This window comes from Alosa pseudoharengus, unplaced genomic scaffold (assembly GCF_046254945.1).
Source record: "Alosa pseudoharengus isolate Yale_2024_CS ecotype anadromous, Long Island Sound unplaced genomic scaffold, YU_APseudo_1.1 YU_APseudo_1.1_scf_17, whole genome shotgun sequence".
Classification (NCBI taxonomy): Eukaryota; Metazoa; Chordata; class Actinopteri; order Clupeiformes; family Clupeidae; genus Alosa; species Alosa pseudoharengus.
Genome location: NW_027468640.1, coordinates 37811683 through 37830003, shown reverse-complemented (window position 1 = coordinate 37830003; position 18321 = coordinate 37811683). Strand labels below are relative to the sequence as shown.

The window sequence follows — 18321 nt, the reverse complement described above, 5'->3', positions numbered from 1 at the left end:
AGTTAAGAATGAGTGTCTCTCCACCCTGACGCCAGTGTCGTATGTTCCTTTGCGTGCTGTGGTGATCCACATTCTGTCGATTTGGGAAGAGTAAGGAAATACATATCAGGAGAACATCGTAAGAAAATGATCCATTCACGTGCAAACTTATCTTTAAATAGTACCGGCAACTTCACCAACCAGTTTGTACAGCCGACATGGCGCGTGGTGATGTGGTCTTTGGCGTATACTCTCGTCGTCGTGGTCGCCGTTATGGGCAACCTTATCGTCATGTGGATCATCCTAGCACACAAAAGGATGCGCACGGTCACCAACTATATCCTTTTCAACCTCGCCCTCTCCGACGCGAGCGTGGCATCTTTCAACACGCTTATCAATTTCGTGAGTGCACTACACGGGGACTGGTACTTTGGCGAAGGGTATTGTAAGTTCCACAACTTTTTCCCGGTGGCTGCGGTGTTCGCCAGTATCTACTCTATGGCCGCGATCGCGGTGGACAGGTAAGGATTCGCACCCAGATGTTTTGTACAGATATTTGTATTATGCACCTTATGATGACAGCAGTCACAGATCATCTGATATTTCACTGCCATACAGTATATTATGAATCACTCTATTTGTATATTCCTATCCAGGATTAATATATGAGCAGAAAACTTTATTTACTTTATACTGTATGCTCTCAGTCACTACACTTCACCCAGTTCAACCACAAATACAGACACACTCTCTCAGTCTCTCACTCACACATATAAAGACACATACTCAGACTACTGGTCTGCACATTCCCTTGTGCCATCCTGTAAACACTGGACTGGCATCTGGTTCTTCTCCAGCGCCCACTGAGATGAGTGACGATAAACAGCCTTAACAGAGCTAGAGGGAGAGGAAACAGCCTGCATGTCAAAGAAAAGATTGTGAGTGTGTGTGTGTGTGTGTGTGTGTGTGTGTCTCGTCTGTGTCCATGAGTGTGTGTGTCTGTCTGATGGATAGCAAATGTGGGGGGTGCAGATGTGTTGTACAGAGGGCAGAAAGTGTCAGGGCATTAAGAACAATACCAAACACGGAGTCGAACTTTGCTGTTGATCTCTGGCAGCACGCGCTGACTCGTGACTTGAGAAATGTCAGCAAGGTACAAGTCGCTGATATCAGTGCATTGGTGGCTCACTGCAAATTTTCCTCAATTGCTTTAATGCCACTGTCAACTCTAACACATTTTGTTTGCAAAAGGCACTTATGCTTTCAAAACATTTACAGTTTTTCTCGATTGCTTTAATGCTTGTGTCAACTCTGACATCACCTTTTCAAAACAATTACAGTTTTACTTTTTAAATGCTTTAGTCAACTCTGACATCACATTGTCAAAACAATTAACACACAGGTGTTACAAGACAACACAACTTGTAGTCAAATCGCTGTGTGCTTTCAATCAATCACTACACAATGGACAACAAAAGCCTTATTTTTTTGCTATGTCTGTATAATTTCTTTCTGGAATCAGAAAAACTGTGAAAAGACAAAATGAATAACAATGAATCATATTCATTCTTCCCAAGATGTAACTGCCATTGACTTGATACCTGTAAGCACCTAGATGAGACAAATTTCATTGAACTACAACTTGTCACTTTTTATTGAACTAGATAATAAACACCTGGACCAAAAAGGTGAAACAGTACTTTCTCTAAATGTGCCTTAGATACTGAAGCACTCTGGTCAAAATGCCACATTTTGCTTGCAAAAGCCTCTAACACTGTCTCAAAACATTTAAAACATGCATCAAAGCAAATTTCAAGGCAAACTTGGAAAAGGTGTGTAATGATAAAGAAAACAAAAGGAGAAATGTTTCTTAACTAATTAGGGGTAACTGGCAACATGATTGGGTATGAAAAAGAGCATCCCAGAGAGGCAGGGTCTCTTAGAAGTAAAGATGTATGGGTTTTCATCACTCTGTGTAAACCTGTGTGCACAAATGATTAAACAATGTCATTTTAATGCTTCTTTTTTTTGTGAAGTGTTCATCATCTACAGGCCATAATATTATTAAAACATTCAGAGAATCCAGAGAAATCTTTGCAAACAAATGAAGGAGCTGAAAAACACTTTGGATGGTCGTGGTCTTTTGGACCTCAGATGGCACTGCATCAACACCAGACCTGTTTCCACACCTGTCATTCTATGGGCTCAGGACAACCTCTGATAACCATTGTCTATGTGCACAGTTTGATACTCAATTCAAAAACTGCAGCCAAAATTGTAACAGCCACAATTTTATTGGGACACGATACAGAAATACCACCGTCTTATCTGGGCCCGAGCTTGTTTAAAATGGACTGATGGTAACATGGAAAAAGGTCCTGTGGGTAGACCCATCAAAATGTGCCATTATTTTTGGAAATCATGGACTAATCTGGGCTAAAGAGGAAAGGGCCTATCCAAGTATCCAACCTATCCAACTTGTTTTAGTGCTCAGTTCCAAACCCAACATCTATGATGGTGTGGAGGAGCATTAGTGCATACAGCATGGGCATCTTGCACATTTGACAAAGCACAATCAATTCTGAAAGATGTATACAGGTTTTGAGCAACATATACTGGCATCCAGGCAATGTCTATTCCAGGGAAGACCTTGAATATTTCAGGAAAACAATGGCAAAATTAATTCTGCACATATTTCAATAGTATTTATCCATAGAGGAAGAGTCCATGTGCTAAAATGGCCTGTCTGCAGTCCAGATTTGTCAAGTTAGGTGCATAATGGAATGAAAAACATGACTAAGAATATCCCATACTGTTGAGCAACTGAAATCGTGTATTGGGGAGTAATGGGGCAATATTTAATTCTCAAAACTGTAGCAAATAGTCTCCTCAGTTCCTAAACATTTACAGAATTTTGTTAGTACAGTACAGTGGTAAACATGCTTCCATCCCAAACATGTTGCTGGCTTCAATTTCCAAATTAACATATTTTCAATGAAATAGTCCAAATTTTCATTTTCAACATTAGATATGTTGTCGGTGTCCTTTTTGCTGCTAAATATGGGTTTACGAGACTTGTATATTATCACATTTTGTTTTTATTTGCATGCAACGTCCAAACTTTTAGTGCATTTTCAAACAATTGCCTCAAAAGCAAATATTTATGCCATTGAAATGGTCAGTGCAATCAAAATGACAAGTAATGAATTGTTTATGTCAAGATAGTCAAACTGTTCTATCTTGTTGTCAATATGACAGTTTACTCTGTAAATCTCTAATGAACAATGTGCAAGGCAGCACTATTTTCAATTTCAAAACTACTAAGTTATACATTATTGTGTTTGTGTGTGGAGGGGGTTGATTGCAAGACAGTAGATATGCTTCAAAGTTTTTTTGTTGACAGACATTATGAAAGTATAAAGAAAACAAAGGCTTTTACAGCATTGTGTAAAATGAAAAATTAGCAATATATAGTAAAAAAAAAAAACCTTGTTCAGAGCTGTGCACCACTGTCTTTCTATACATTCTGACGTTCTTGTCTGTCAGGTCACTTACAACCAGAAAGATTTTCGACCCTTTTAAGTATTCCACATTTTGTTGTGTTCAATTCATTTTTTTTCTCATCAATCTACACACAATACTCTACTCCACCATAAAGCAGGTGTATGGAGTGTTTTGTAAATTTATATTAAAAAAAGTAAAAGACTGAAATATCCTATTTATGTAAGAAACAAGTTATTTCATCTGACTTCTATATGACAGAAAACCAGAGCACAATAACTGCAAAGGATTCTTAGATTCTTAGATGTAGTCCACTTGCGAGAAGAGGTGTCAGCTTTTGAGCCAGGACTGAGATGTTAGGTCTGAATTGCACATTTTGTTGTGCTCAAGGATAGCATAATGGAAATAATACTATAGTACTCCTATATACTGTAGTTTGTATATCCGTTGTACGTGCATGTTTCAAGGACACTTGTCTAAAGGACACATTCCTCAGCCAAAGCAAGATGCAGTTGCCAAGGTTGTCCAAAAAAAAAGCATTGTCTTCAAATTTGAAGTAAATCAGATTAGTAGCACAGACAGGTGGCCAAAGGAAACAATGGGACGGACCCTGTTGAACTGTTTACATTGATAAAGGGTACAATTGCACATATATGTGAAGTGGACATGTGTGCTGAAATCAAACCTGTGCCATGGAGTTATATACGGCTAGACAGACAGATAGACAGACAGATAGATACAGTAGATAGATAGATAGACAGACAGACAGACAGACAGACAGACAGACAGACATACAGATAGATAGGACACTGGGGTCACTGACTAGGAATGGAAGTATTTGAGAAGCTTTGTAATGAAGAGGTCTAACTGCACCCTCATAGAGGTTAGATGTTGAAGTTGAGGTTAGAGGCTGATGTAGATGATGAGCCAGAAACTCTGTGAATGTGTGTGAGCCAAAGGCAAGCACTGCCTGCATTGTGCATTTGTGAGTGTGTATGTTTTCATAGAGAACCAGAGAGTGTATGTGTGTTTATTTGTCTGTGTGTGTGTGTGTATGTGTGTGTGTGTGTGTGGTCTTGGTGCATCTGTGTACTGTGGCCCCAGAGAAGAGCATCTAGTGTCATTGTGCCAGAAGTTATTTAACACACAGTCATCACACAGGGACACCCTGTAGGTATGTATGTGTGTGTGTGTGTGTGTATGTGTGTGTGTGTGTGTGTGTGTGTGTGTGTGTGTGTGTGTGTGTGTGTGTGTGTGTGTGTGTGTGTGTGTGTGTGTGTGTGTGTGCGTGTGTCTGCCCTTGAGAGAATATGTAATAGTCATGTTGTTATTTGTTGCTTGTGAATGTATGAGATTGAGAGGAGAGAGCTCTCACTCTGTAAGCAGCAGCTTCCTCCAGCATTTGCATATGTTGCTATAAACATGTGTGTGTGTGTGTGTGTGTGTGCATGGTTGTTTGTGTTTGTTGTTTTGTTCCCACTCTTGAATACTGCAGACATGCAGACATGCAAAACAAGTGTGTGTGTGCACGTGGTTGTGTGTGTACTGCATGTGTGTGTCCACCACTGACCTGTGATGTCACCTCCGGTTGGAAGGTACATGGCGATTATCCACCCCCTGAAGCCGCGACTGTCGGCGACGGTGACCAAGGCTGTGTGTGTGTGCGTGTGGGCCCTGGCCGTGATGCTGGCCCTGCCACTTTGTGTCTTCTCCACCGTCATCGTCATGCCACACAAAACCGTCTGCCACATCGTCTGGCCCCGCGGCCCACAGGACGCCGTCATGTGAGACACACACATACACACACACATGTATACACACACACACACACATGCATGTACGGTACACATACACGAAACACACCACACACACACACACACACATGCAAGGTAAAAATGTAGAACACTCAACTATGAAGGCCGTTTAATGAAGGAAACACTGTAGAAATGTGAAAACATGCTGAAAACATGCTTTGCTTTTACAGTATGTGTGCGAAAGTAGTTAACCAGAGAACTGTATAACCAAGTGGATTTAAATTGTTTTTAAATTAATGCACAGCACACAAGCACACACAAACAGGCACACATAAATGTACATGCCAGCATAATAATAATATGAAATAAGATAAAAAGGAATACATTCATGAAAGGCCTGTACTCAAGAAGACTTGCATTCATGAAGACACCCCATGCACACAATATACCCATGTGTAGTCATATTTACTCTCTCAGTATCTCTCTCTCTCTCCCTCTCTGTCTCTCTCTCTCTCTCTGTGTCTCTCTCTCTGTCTCTCTCTCTCTCTCTGTCTCTCTCTCTCTGTGTCTCTCTCTCTCTCTCTCTCTCTCTCAGGTACCACATCGTGTTGGGTGTGCTGGTGTATTTGCTGCCCCTGAGCATCATGGGAGTGGCGTACAGTAAGGTGGCTCTGATCCTCTGGGGGGCAGAGGTCCCTGGAGACTCCTCCGAAAACTATCACCAGCAGCTCCTCGCCAAGAGAAAGGTATGTGTGTGTGTGTGTTTGTGTGTCTGTGTCTGAGAGAGTATTTGTGTTGTGTGTCTGTGTGTGAGAGAGTGTTTGTGTGTCTGTGTGTGTGTTTGTGTGTCTGTGTGTGAGAGAGTGTTTGTGTGTCTGTGTGTGTCTGTGTGTGTGTGTGTCTGTGTGTGAGAGAGTGTTTGTGTTTTGCTCTTTCTGTGTCTGTCTGAGTGTGTGTGTGGAGGACTGAGCAAGCGTGTGTGTGTGTGTGTGTGTAAGAATTAATTATGTATTGTACAAGAGCACACTAGACATATTTGAATGCTGGGTGTTGTGTTGGTTTAGAGTTTAGAGTTGGTTTAACTGATCCTGTGTGTGTGTGTGTGTGTGTGTGTGTTTGTGTGTGTGTGTGTGTGTGTGTGTGTGTTTGTGTGTGTGTGTGTGTGTGTGTGTGTGTGTGCCTGCGTGCGTGCGTGCATGTGTGTGTGTGTGTGTATGTGTGTGCACATGTGCAGATAGTGAAGATGATGGTGGTGGTAGTGGTGACCTTTGCCCTGTGCTGGCTGCCCTATCACCTGTACTTCCTGCTGGTGGGGCTGAACCGGAGGCTGATGCGCTGGCGGCCCATCCAGCAGATCTACTTGGCCGTCATCTGGCTGGCCATGAGCTCCACCATGTACAACCCCATCATCTACTGCTGCCTCAACAACAGGTACACACACACACACACACACACACATGCACACACACTGTGTGCATACTCACACACACACACACACACATGCACAAAGACATACACAAGCTCTCTCTCACACACACACAAGCTCATCCACAGAGCCCCTCACATAGTCATATGTACACAGACAAATACAGAGAAATACACATAAGTATATAAGTATAAGTATAACAAATACAGAGAAATACACATTAATTGCTCATGGAAACTGCACACATGTAGTTTACACATTGCACAATATGAACTCATACACACAAACACATACACATTCACATTCACATGACCACCCATTTACAGTTTGTGTGTGCATGTGTGTGTGTGTGTGTGTGCGTGTGTGTGTGTGTGTGCATGTGTGTGTGTGTGCATGTGTGTGCGTGTGTGTGTGTGTGTGTGTGTGCATGTGCATGTGTGTGTGTGTGCGTGTGTGTGTGTGTGTGTGTGTGTGCGTGTGTGTGTGTGTGTGTGTGTGTAGATTCCGGACTGGTTTCAAGCGTGCCTTCCGCTGGTGTCCCTGCGTGTCCCTCTCGGAGCTGGAGGAGCAGGAGCTGTTGACCACGCGACGCCACACGCTCCGGCAGAGCAGCGTCTACACGCTGGCACTCACGCGCTTTGAGTCGTGCCATGGCGAGCACGGCACCGGAGACCCCAGAGCCCTCTCCACCCACCGCAAGAGCTCGGGCGCCCGCCAGCTCAACCTCAACGGTGCCCCTCGTCCACAGCAAACACGCCTGCCGGTCAGCAGCAGCAGTTGCCATGGAGATGTCATTAGTGCAAACAGTTGAGCAGTGCCAAACAGAAGACACTAATGAGAGGTAGATATTGAGCAGGCTCTTTATACAGCAAGTCAGGAAGTGATGAGTACAGAAACTTCATGAGAATGTCTAATGATAAAAATAAAATAACAAAATATGTATTTATCTAAGTCATCTGATTAGCTGTGAAATATCCAAAACACAGGTGGACACAGATACTCTGTTGGTTTAGCAATTACGGCAAGGAATTTCAGGACCAAGCCTTTGTCAAGCCATTCTGCATTTTATTTTAAATTGTAGCCAGCTTATACTTATGATACCATCTCAGGTGGACCACCGATCGCCATTTTCATTTTTGTCTCATGTTATAAAAGGGGGAAGCTTGGTAGTCTATTCCATGTAGACAATAACATAAATTTGACAGTTTTATGGGCCAACTGCCTGGGTTGTCTGCCCATGTCAAGAATGTTGCATTAAGTCTGCAGGCTATGTTTAAGCTACTTAAACAACTGCGTGAAGTGGTCCTGTTAAACCTTGCTAAGCTAAGAGCTGTTTACAACGAGCAATAATCTAGCGGAAACAAAGGGGCTTCAGCGTGTCTGTAGTAGTAGTTCTTTGCAGACACTGATTTGGTTCTATGTGAACACTTCTTGGCAGTCTTGGCAACATATTTCTGCCTGATCATAGAGTAACTCTCCTCTTCTTTTTTAACCTCACACACTCCAGTGAAAATGGTTTATAGATAAGTTATAATACCCAGGGGTTTTACAGCACAGAGTTTCATGGTATGACAAGGTCAGTGAAAATAATTGTAAAGCACTTCTTGTGCACTAAGCCAATTCAATTCAATTAACCATAGAAATAAAAAAAATAGATGAAGGAACAGGAAATTATAAGATAAAATTAGACGAATAAGCATATAATGTAGTAGAAAGAAAGATAGCTAGAGTGTAGTGCAGGTCTAGCATAGCAGCTTATAGAGACACCAAATCCAGGAAGGGGGCACATCTGATACCCGTGCGTGCACAGCTGGCTCCAGCAGGACGTTGCATCATAGCTAAGCTAAATGTTATGTCTCCATATTTGGCTTTAGCACCAGGGACCACTAGCTGCCCTGCTCCTTGTGATTTAAGAGGCCTACATGTTTATATTGCGTAAGGACGTATATAAGTGACACCTTTTGGCCCCCATAAACTGCTCTGTAAACTAGCACCTATATAATGAAACTGAGAGTGGAACCGGTGCACATTGCACAACTGTAAGAGTTTTGTGTTTGGTTAATGTTCACAGCATGGGATATTATTGAGCAATGTTTTGAATGAGCTGTAGTTGTCTGGGGCTATTTCTTTAGACACCGGGAGACAGCACTACAGGAGTAGAGGCTGCTGTGGAAGAATATGCGTCTGGCTTTGAGTGGAGTTTGCTTATGAGTCAGTGGTCCTTCGGCTGAAGAGGTGCTTCAGGGATGTTTAGGTAGTTTCCTTCTTGTAGTCCAACTGCAAGGGGCAGTCCTACTGTATATCATCTGCACTGTGTCCCCTATGGATCTGCGGGTGAGCTGCCTTGGCAGAAGAGGCTTCAAGAGGCATGAAGATTCTACAAAATATTAGCGTTTTGAAGAACATTGTGTTCTTTTTATACTGCATGAACTCCAGAGCCAGGTGTTACAGTAAAAGCAGATGCAGTTTGTCTCTGTTGTTACATTTTCATGTGGTTTCTGACACAGAGCACAAACTACTGTGAAAAGCTTGGGCGGCTGCATTATTCAAAGTTTAAAAAACTAACCACCATAATGCACTCTTAAAATGAATGTGTTGTTCCTATCTGGACACAGAGATGTGTTAAAAACAATGCAAGTTGTGCTGTTTTCAACAAGGCCCTCAAGGGCACCTCAGCCGTGCCTACTGGTCAGGGTTCGAACCGGCAACCCTCCGGTTACAGGTCCGAAGTGCTAACCAGTAGGCCACGGCTTTAAGAGTACTAACCAGTAGGCCACGGCTTTAAGAGTGTGGATAACAACAAGTGTACTGATCTAATTTGTCACTGGATGGTCAATTCATATTTAAGACAGTGTTTATTTACAGTACTGCCTCTTAGTGTTATTTCCATTAGTAATTCATATTTAAGACGGTGTTTACTTACTGCCTCTTAGTGTTATTTCCATTAGTAATTCATATTTAAGACGGTGTTTACTTACTGCCTCTTAGTGTTATTTCCATTAGTAATTTGCTTGTTCTTCTTTAGTGACTCATGTCTATTTTCCAAAATAAATGCATTAAGGCTGCTCATCATTGTGTATCTGCAATGTAACTGATTTGTCATGCTTTGCTTCATAGAGTGTTTGTAATAGCTCACTCGCCTCAAATTAAAGCAAAGAGTTCCAGCTCCGAATAGCTACTCAAAAGCCCAACACTTTATGGGCTCCTCTCCATAGACTGTGCATGTAAATCATTTGTGATAATTGCCAACTAGTTTATGCTGCTCAGCAAGGGAAAATGGAAGAAAAGTGTCCACCAGATTTGCATTATTACTGGCATTGCTTTGCATAAGTACGGCACAGTATTTCTAAAATAGAGAAGGTATGTGGAGCCTAAACAGTCCACCTATAAAATATGTCTCATAGATTATTATGATTGTTATTATTATTATTATTGTTGTTATTAATATTAATATTAATTATTGTAATGTTGGCTATTTGACTTTAAGCTATTCATTTGAATGATAATGCAAAGTGTATTGATATTATTGTAAGTCACTTTGGACAAAATGACAGAAAAAAAATAACAGAAACATAGACCTACAGTACTTTTGCATTTAGGTTACATTACGAACTAGACACTAGTTAATGTTACACTATTATTATATTGGGTAATGTGGCAAATAGAATACCTTTATCAAACATCACATGCATTATTTATTCAGAACACCATAATCAGAACCATACATTTACACTTTGTTCATATTTGTGCATGATGATATGTCATTTAACACGAACACATCTAATAGCCTATGTTAGAAAGCACATTGTCATTGAAATGTTCACACAAATGTAAATATTACACATTAGGATAAAATGTGCAGAATTCAAAATGTTCTGTTACAATTTATAAACCTATTGATAGATACTTTGTAAACAGCTGCATTTGCAGATGATTTTGTTCACAACCAGTTTGACTGTGGTAAATTCTCATAAAAAAATATGAAAGACTACACATCAGAAGTATTGAATTTGAAATATGATTGATGAAATATGATGATTTTGAAATTCAATAAAAGTAATTTAATGTATCTGATTTCACTTCGTCATTTTTTAAATACTTTGACTCACAGTATAATGTCATCTAAAGCTGTGCTAATTTTGAGAGTCGCATAATACCAGGCGTCCATAGAACCCTGCACTCTGGAGCTTACTCTGAAGAATGAGGTGCTCTCACAGAACTGTGTCTCTGTCCCCACAGAACATTGGATTAAAACTGTTCCATTAGGTACATAATACAAAGGATCAAATGAAAGAATAGTTTAGAATTTATGAGAAATACTCAGATTCTTTTTAGATACTTACTTTTTTTCAGATACTATTAATTCCCATGGCCCAAGTTTGGCAGCGTATTTTGCTGCCAGTGCATGCGCACTGTGGCCAGAGCAAGTCAGGCGCACAACGTGGGCCTAGGTTAATTAATAAAAGATTTGGTTAAAGCCGACCAATAGCAATGTTGAGCAATACCTTTAAATGGAATGATCCAGACAAATAATGTGTAGCATTCAGAAGTACTCCCAAGTACTATTGTGCCACACATTGTAGTTCTCCTCTTTATTCGCTTGGAAAATCGCCACGTTTCATGTTGTAAGTAGTTGATACACATTTGTGTAGGGAAAACGTGGATGTTTTTGATTACTGCCGTGGATGTTTTTGCTTACTGCCTTAAGTTAACATTTCATTTGCATATTAATATGGTGATGGTGATGCCATTATTAGTCAAATTTCCCTGTATTCTCCTATTTCCCAAGTGCAGTAAATTAGTCTGTTTATCTACTGTGGTAAATAGCCTAGTGATGTTTGAGAACATTCATTTTCTTTACTGAAGGAGTGAGACAATGAGCTAAAGTTTTAGCTAACTTAGGCTGATTACATTATATGCTAGCTTACACATTAGCCTACTGTAAAGTTCACTAAATTTGTTTGTCTTAGCTAGCTAGCCATCTATGTGTGCACGTGGCTGATTGGAATCCTACATTTCTATTGGCTGTGGGAATCCTGCAATCTGATTGGCTCCCAGAATCATGCACTCTGCTTGGATGTTGGAATTCTGCAATCTGATTGGCCGTTGGAATCCTGCAATCTGATTGGCTATTAGAAATATTGCAATCTGATTGGCTCCCAGAACGCTGCAATATGATTGGCTCCCAGAATCCTGCAATCTGATTGACTGTTGGAATCCTGTATTCTGATTCGCTCCCCGAATCCTGCAATGTAATTGGCTGTTGGAATCATGCAATCTGATTGGTTCCCAGAATGCTGCATTCTGATTGGATCCCAGAATCCTTCAATGTGATTGGCTTTTTGAATCCTTTATTCTGATTGGCTCTAATATTTGTTTAAAAGGAGGAAAGACTTGGTTGCCACTCTCCTTGACACAAAAGGGTTGAAAGCAAAGTATACTGTTAAACATCTTGATGTATTAATTGACAGTGATCTAACTTTCAACAGCCACATCAAATCAATAACTAAATCAGCTTTTTACCACTTTAAAGGGGAACTTGGCAACTATTTCAACGTAATAAACCCGTTTAGAAATCATTTGGATGGTTAAATGACCTGTTCCGGTGAAAATGGTGACTTTCCCCGCTGCGCCTAGCGTCCTCAGGCGGAAAACCAACCTTGCAACATTGAGACTACCGTCCCGGAAAGAGAAGTGAGAAACAAGAAACTAGTTTTAAATCGTGTTTCTTACCTTGTAACATCCACATAGTTCTGCCAAACTTATGCTAACCGTTCGCTAGCTTGTAAACAAATCCATGTGCTTTATCGTTACCTTTTCCAACAGTTTGAAATAGCATAATGCACAATTTCTACAGCAGAGGGGGAAATCCTGCCAAGTTTCCCTTTAAAAATATTGCCAAACTTAGAGGGCTGATGTCAAAACACGATTTAGAAAAACTCATTCACACATTTATCTCCAGCAGAGTGGATTATTGCAATGGGCCCTGCACTGGCTTCCAGTAAGTCACATAATTGACTTTAAAGCACTACTGCTTGTTTTTAAATCAGTAAATGGGGCACGACCTATACCTATCAGACATGCTTCAGCAGCACACACCTACTCGTCCTCTCAGGTCTCTGGAGAAAAACCTGCTGGTAAAACCTACAGTTAGAACTAAACATGGTGAAGCAGCTTTTAGCTGCTATGCAGCTCAGCTCTGGAACCCACTTTCGGATGACATCAAAAAGGCCCCAACTATAGCCAGTTTTAAATCTAGACTTAAGACCAAACTGTTCTCAGATGCCTTCTGCTAACTGCACTGAGTTACAAATTCTGAATCTGCCTTTAAATTATTCTACCTTGTGTCTTTTATTTTGGCTTCATAATTATTATTTATTTTAAAATGATTTTACCTTGTGTGTTTTATGTTTTCTTTTTATTATGATCTTTACATTTTAAACTGTTATTTGACTATGCCCTTCTATACTTTTATTTACTGTTTGCTTTTGTTTATGTAAAGCACATTGTATAAACCTCTCTGTATAAAATGGCAAGTCAGACCTCTCTGTATAAAATGCGCTATATAAATAAACTTGACTTTGGTTGCTACATTACGGGGACGCTGGCGAGACTGACTGCTCCGTCTGGCAAAGTTTAAACTACGTTTCGGCTATCTATAGCTATAATTTACATTATACAGAAAGATGGTTCCTTTTGTTTAGGACAGGGAGACCAATAGAGTTTAGTCTTTGAATGATATCTGTGTTAACTGTTTTGCAAAAGGGTGTGAGAAATGTGTGAACCCAATGAAAACGTGTGAGCACATTTGCAAGAGATGACTTTGTCTGTGCAAAGAAGGTGTCAATAAAGATCAAGTGGATCCCAGTCTGATTGGCCCCTAGCCAGCCAATCAGACAATATTTTTCGTCTCTCGGGGATATGTTTTTAATAATATGCCTTGTAGTTTCTTTTAAAAGTTTGTATACCATGATTATTGTGTGGGTATTTTTGTATTTTCAAATTACTAATTACTTGTATTTTACATTTATGAGCCATTTGTAGTTTGTAACAAAATAGCTTTTGATGTATTTGTGCCCACCTCTGACAATGAGGACGGTTTGATAGTGATGTAGAACTCGAGACTGGTCTCGAGACCGATTTCTGCTTTCTCGGACTCGTCTCGGACTTTGCAAGTTTTTCCTTCAAAAACTCGGCCTTGACTCGGTCTCGGACCACAGTGGGAGGAGAAGGACTCGTAATTTCAGACAGAGTCCTCGAGACCAATGCATTTTTTTTATGTTCATATAAAAAAACACACAACACATAACAACAATAATAATAAAATGCAATGTTGATGGGCATTATTTGAAAATGACATCCCATGGTGCAATGCAAATTGTGTTTATGTAATTTGTGTGTGTTTGTGTGTGTTATGGGGAAATAAAGTTTTAAAAGATACTGAAATAGTGTATTGTCAAAATGTTTAAAATTGGGAAATATTGGAAAATGTTATAAGTCTACTAATTTAGAGATACCACTAGAACATTTTAATTTGCTCTGCATGTCCTAATTATGATTTAAAAAGTCAGGGTGGGCTTAACATGTTGATGACAGAGCAGCACTGTTGAAGCAGTTTAGAAAAATAGGCAGAAGATTATGTATGTGGTAGGGATTTTTTGAATGACAGTAAAAGAGATTAGACTGCTCCTCTAAACAATTCCCAAACTAGCTTAGTCGGTAGGCCTCCCTTTTGATTATTAACTGGGGTGATATTAAATCATGAATATGAAAATTGACATGTTTTTATGGTCTTCGTCTGGACTCGCTCTCGACTCCTAAAGGACTCGGTCTCGACTCGGACTTGCTTCCTCAAAGACTCGGTCTTCACTTGGACTCGACTGTATTTGAAAACCAACGGACTCGGTCCTAACCCTTCAAAGACTCGGTCTTGACTCTGACTCGGCATAGGCGGTCTCGCCCCCATCACTACAGTTTGATATTCAATTTACAAATGCTAGTGTAAACTTTACATGCAAGACATTGTATTGTAAGACATGATAGGCTACAGAAATGCACCATTTGCAGTGCTCAGTCCGAGGGTCAGGATAATCGGTTGTCTTTCAAATTCCCTCTGCATACAATAGGATAGCGCTACTAGCCTACTTATGAGTCCCATGCGTTTTCCCACCAGCGGAGCTAGTTGGCTAGTTCAAACTTTTGGCAACATAGAAAAAGCTTAACTCGTGTCACACTGTTCGCCAACAGCAACATCCATCTTCTTTGTCTTCAAGTAGCAGGGAATTCACGCCGAACCGTTGCAACTCTGCCAACAATCATTATGTTAAGCCCGCCTAATGACTATACACGATGTGATTGGCCCTATCGAAGTGTCATTTTTCCAGCTCGCAAGCCAACAGAGAGTTGCTAGACTAGCCCGGGCATCAAATTAAATTTGCTGCCGCTAGGGTGTGTTCTAGGCTATCAGACTTGCCAACTGCAGATTTAAGTGTTGTAGACAATGAGGAATTTTGAATTAAATTCTAAAGCCAGTACAAAGACCTGAGAACTCGGGTGATGTGATCAAATTTCTTTGTTTTGATTAAAATTCTGGCTGTAGCCTAGCTGTCTAACAGACTTTTTGAGGAGGCCAATGAGGAGAGCATTGCCATAGTCAACTGCAGGATAAGAATGTGGAGTTTCTCGAAATCCTGTAGACACAAAATATCTGATATTAGCTATGTTTCTGAGTTGCCATGATTTATTTAGTTAAACTAATACCTGTAGGATAGCCTACATTTTAAGTCCAAAGTAGGCAATAAGCTATTGATTGCACTAAACATGCATGCAGTGTGTGTCCAAAACGTGTGTCCAAATGCAGTGTGTGTCCAAAGTGAGAAGTGCTCTCCGTCGCGGGTCACTAGCCTCCTCCAGGCTGAGAGCTGCAAGATAAGTTTCAAACGACTCAGGCCAACGGATCCATGGTACCGGAGGCTCGCCCGGTAATGCCAGGAAAGGTGTTGGTGGTGGGAGTGCAAGCTCCATCCTCGTCGCCAATGTAGTGTGTGTGCAAAACACTAAAAGAATTGGGAGAGCCGCGGCATGTTCAGCTGTTTACTTTCACTAGTATGAACGAACACACAGAGACCTGGGGCCTATTGCACAAAACTAGGATAAGGGATTAAGCCGGGATATCTTGGTTATCCTGGCTCAATTTATCCGTGATCCAGTTGCACAAAAGCGGGATAGGGGGCAGCAGGATATGTTATGGTATAAGTTACCATGGCGATTTATTCTTTGGAGCTAGCCTGCTCCAGACCAGGTTAAGTTCCAGGATCTATTTAATCTCATCCCTTATCTCAGTCAGCAGTCACCACAAACGGAAACCAATAATTATTCCACTGCCCACTACACATTGTTATCACATATACCTAGACCCACTGTCATTATTTAAACGTTTGTGATCATTAAATAACTTTTACATACTCGCCATTCCCGACCTGCATATGCGACAATGTGACGTCACGGGAGTGCCTAACCATTTCACGCGTGGTGGTCGCGGAACTAGTTGCAATATTCTCCTTAACAGAGGTGTTGCTGTTTGTTGCTGTTGTGAGAAGGCTATCTACCTACTTCACACCGTAGAAGAAGCAACGAAGCCCCTCTAGTTGCCATGGTGAATCAGTGAATCTGTGATCGGTGGCGGGGTCTATTTGAGGGAGCCGTGAGCGCGCACTTATCCAGGATAGGTTTCACCTGGCTTGATGAATCCGTGTCTGCTCATCCTGGCTTGCTCTTTGTGCAACCAATTAAGCCTGTACGATCGTGTTTTGGATTCATTGAGTGCAGCTCAGTAACTTATCCCGGATGTCTTAATTCTGCTTTTGTGCAACGGACCCCAGAGGGGTAGGCCTATTTCACAAAACCTAGATACGGGATTAAGCTGGGATTTTTTGGTTATCCTGGATGCATTTAGCCTAGACTTGGTTTCACAAAAGAGATGGCACATAAGTTACCATGGGGATTTATTCTCTGCACCTAGGGCCTATTGCACAAAACTAGGATAAGGGATTAAGCCGGGATATCTTGGTTATCCTGGCTCAATTTATCCGTGATCCAGTTGCACAAAAGCGGGATAGGGGGCAGCAGGATATGTTATGGTATAAGTTACCATGGCGATTTATTCTTTGGAGCTAGCCTGCTCCAGACCAGGCTAAGTTCCAGGATCTATTTAATCTCATCCCTTATCTCAGTAAGCAGTCACCACAAACGGAAACCAATAATTATTCCACTGCCCACTACACATTGTTATCACATATACCTAGACCCATTGTCATTATTTAAACGTTTGTGATCATTAATTAACTTTTACATACTCGCCATTCCCGACCTGTCATGCGACAATGTGACATCACGGGAGTGCCTAACCATTTCGCACGTGGTGGTCGCGGAACTAGTTGCAATATTCTCCTAAACAGAGGTGTTGCTGTTTGTTGCTGTTGTGAAAAGGCTATCGCTACCTACTTCACACCGTAGAAGAAGCAATGAAGCCGCTAGTTGCCATGGTGAATCAGTGAATCTGTGATCGGTGGCGGGGTCTATTTGAGGGAGCCGTGAGCGCGCACTTATCCAGGATAGGTTTCACCTGGCTTGATGAATCCGTGTCTGCTCATCCTGGCTTGGTCTTTGTGCAACCAATTAAGCCTGTACGCTCTTGTTTTGGATTCATTGAGCGCAGCTCAGTAACTTATCCCGGATGTCTTAATTCTGCTTTTGTGCAACGGACCCCTAGCCTGGTCCCGACCAGGCTAACAGCCAAGCTAAGTTAATTCTAATGGTAATTATGTTGTCTTATTGGTTTAGCCAGCTGTCATTCACATCAGACCTCCGTGCTCATTTTTAAAGAACTTTATTCCATATATAAACTATTTGCTAAATGTATTTGCTCGCAAAACAAAACAGATTGTCTGCCTACTACCATATGGTTATTATTTTAATTGTGATAGCCTTATAATTATTAACATAGGACAAGGTAGCCTACTCATTGTTTGCTTATTTTATTAGACGTTTGATGAATATCCTAGGCTACTGTAGTTGATTGGAAGTGGAGGGGCAAGTTTTCGAAGGTGTTTTCAACTATAATATAAAGCTATATCATACTATGTGCATCTTTGTAATGGAAAGCGCTTTTTTTAATGACGTTGAGTGTCGAGACAAGGAAGCACTCACACGTGGGTGCATACGTAAATTTGCATTCAGTTGGTCTACCACGCCTACTCCTGCTGTTTTACAGAAATAGCCATGATTCCCCATTCCAAAAAGGACAACTTTACTTCATTGTTAGTCTATATCAAAAGCGGCTGTTCACTTTGTGAGAATGACGCTATTTTCCGCGTCTTTATTATTCCAACCGTGAGTTCTTTGGGGCAGAAACGAGAACGCGCACACATCCTGAATTACTTACACCTGGCTTGACATAGTCGCTCCTACTGATCCTGGATTGGCGTTAGTGAAATGAGTTGAGCTAGGATGACCAGACAACGCTATGTCAAACCTCGCTTTATCACTTATCTTGGATGTCTTAATTCTGCCTTTGTGAAATACCCCTCTGGGGCCTATTGCACAAAACTAGGATAAGGGATTAAGCCGGGATATCTTGGTTATCCTGGCTCAATTTATCCG

The 18321-nt window shown here is 41.1% G+C and overlaps 1 protein-coding gene across 1 annotated transcript; it reads left to right on the top strand.

The window, feature by feature from the left end:
* The first annotated feature begins 147 nt into the window (after positions 1 to 147).
* Positions 148 to 7471, top strand: LOC143127121 (neuromedin-K receptor). Its single transcript, XM_076288426.1, has 5 exons — positions 148 to 500; positions 5076 to 5264; positions 5830 to 5980; positions 6469 to 6665; positions 7162 to 7471. Exons 1-5 carry the CDS (start codon positions 211 to 213, stop codon positions 7469 to 7471), a joined length of 1137 nt encoding a protein of 378 aa, XP_076144541.1. The 5' UTR covers positions 148 to 210.
* The last annotated feature ends 10850 nt before the right edge of the window (positions 7472 to 18321 follow it).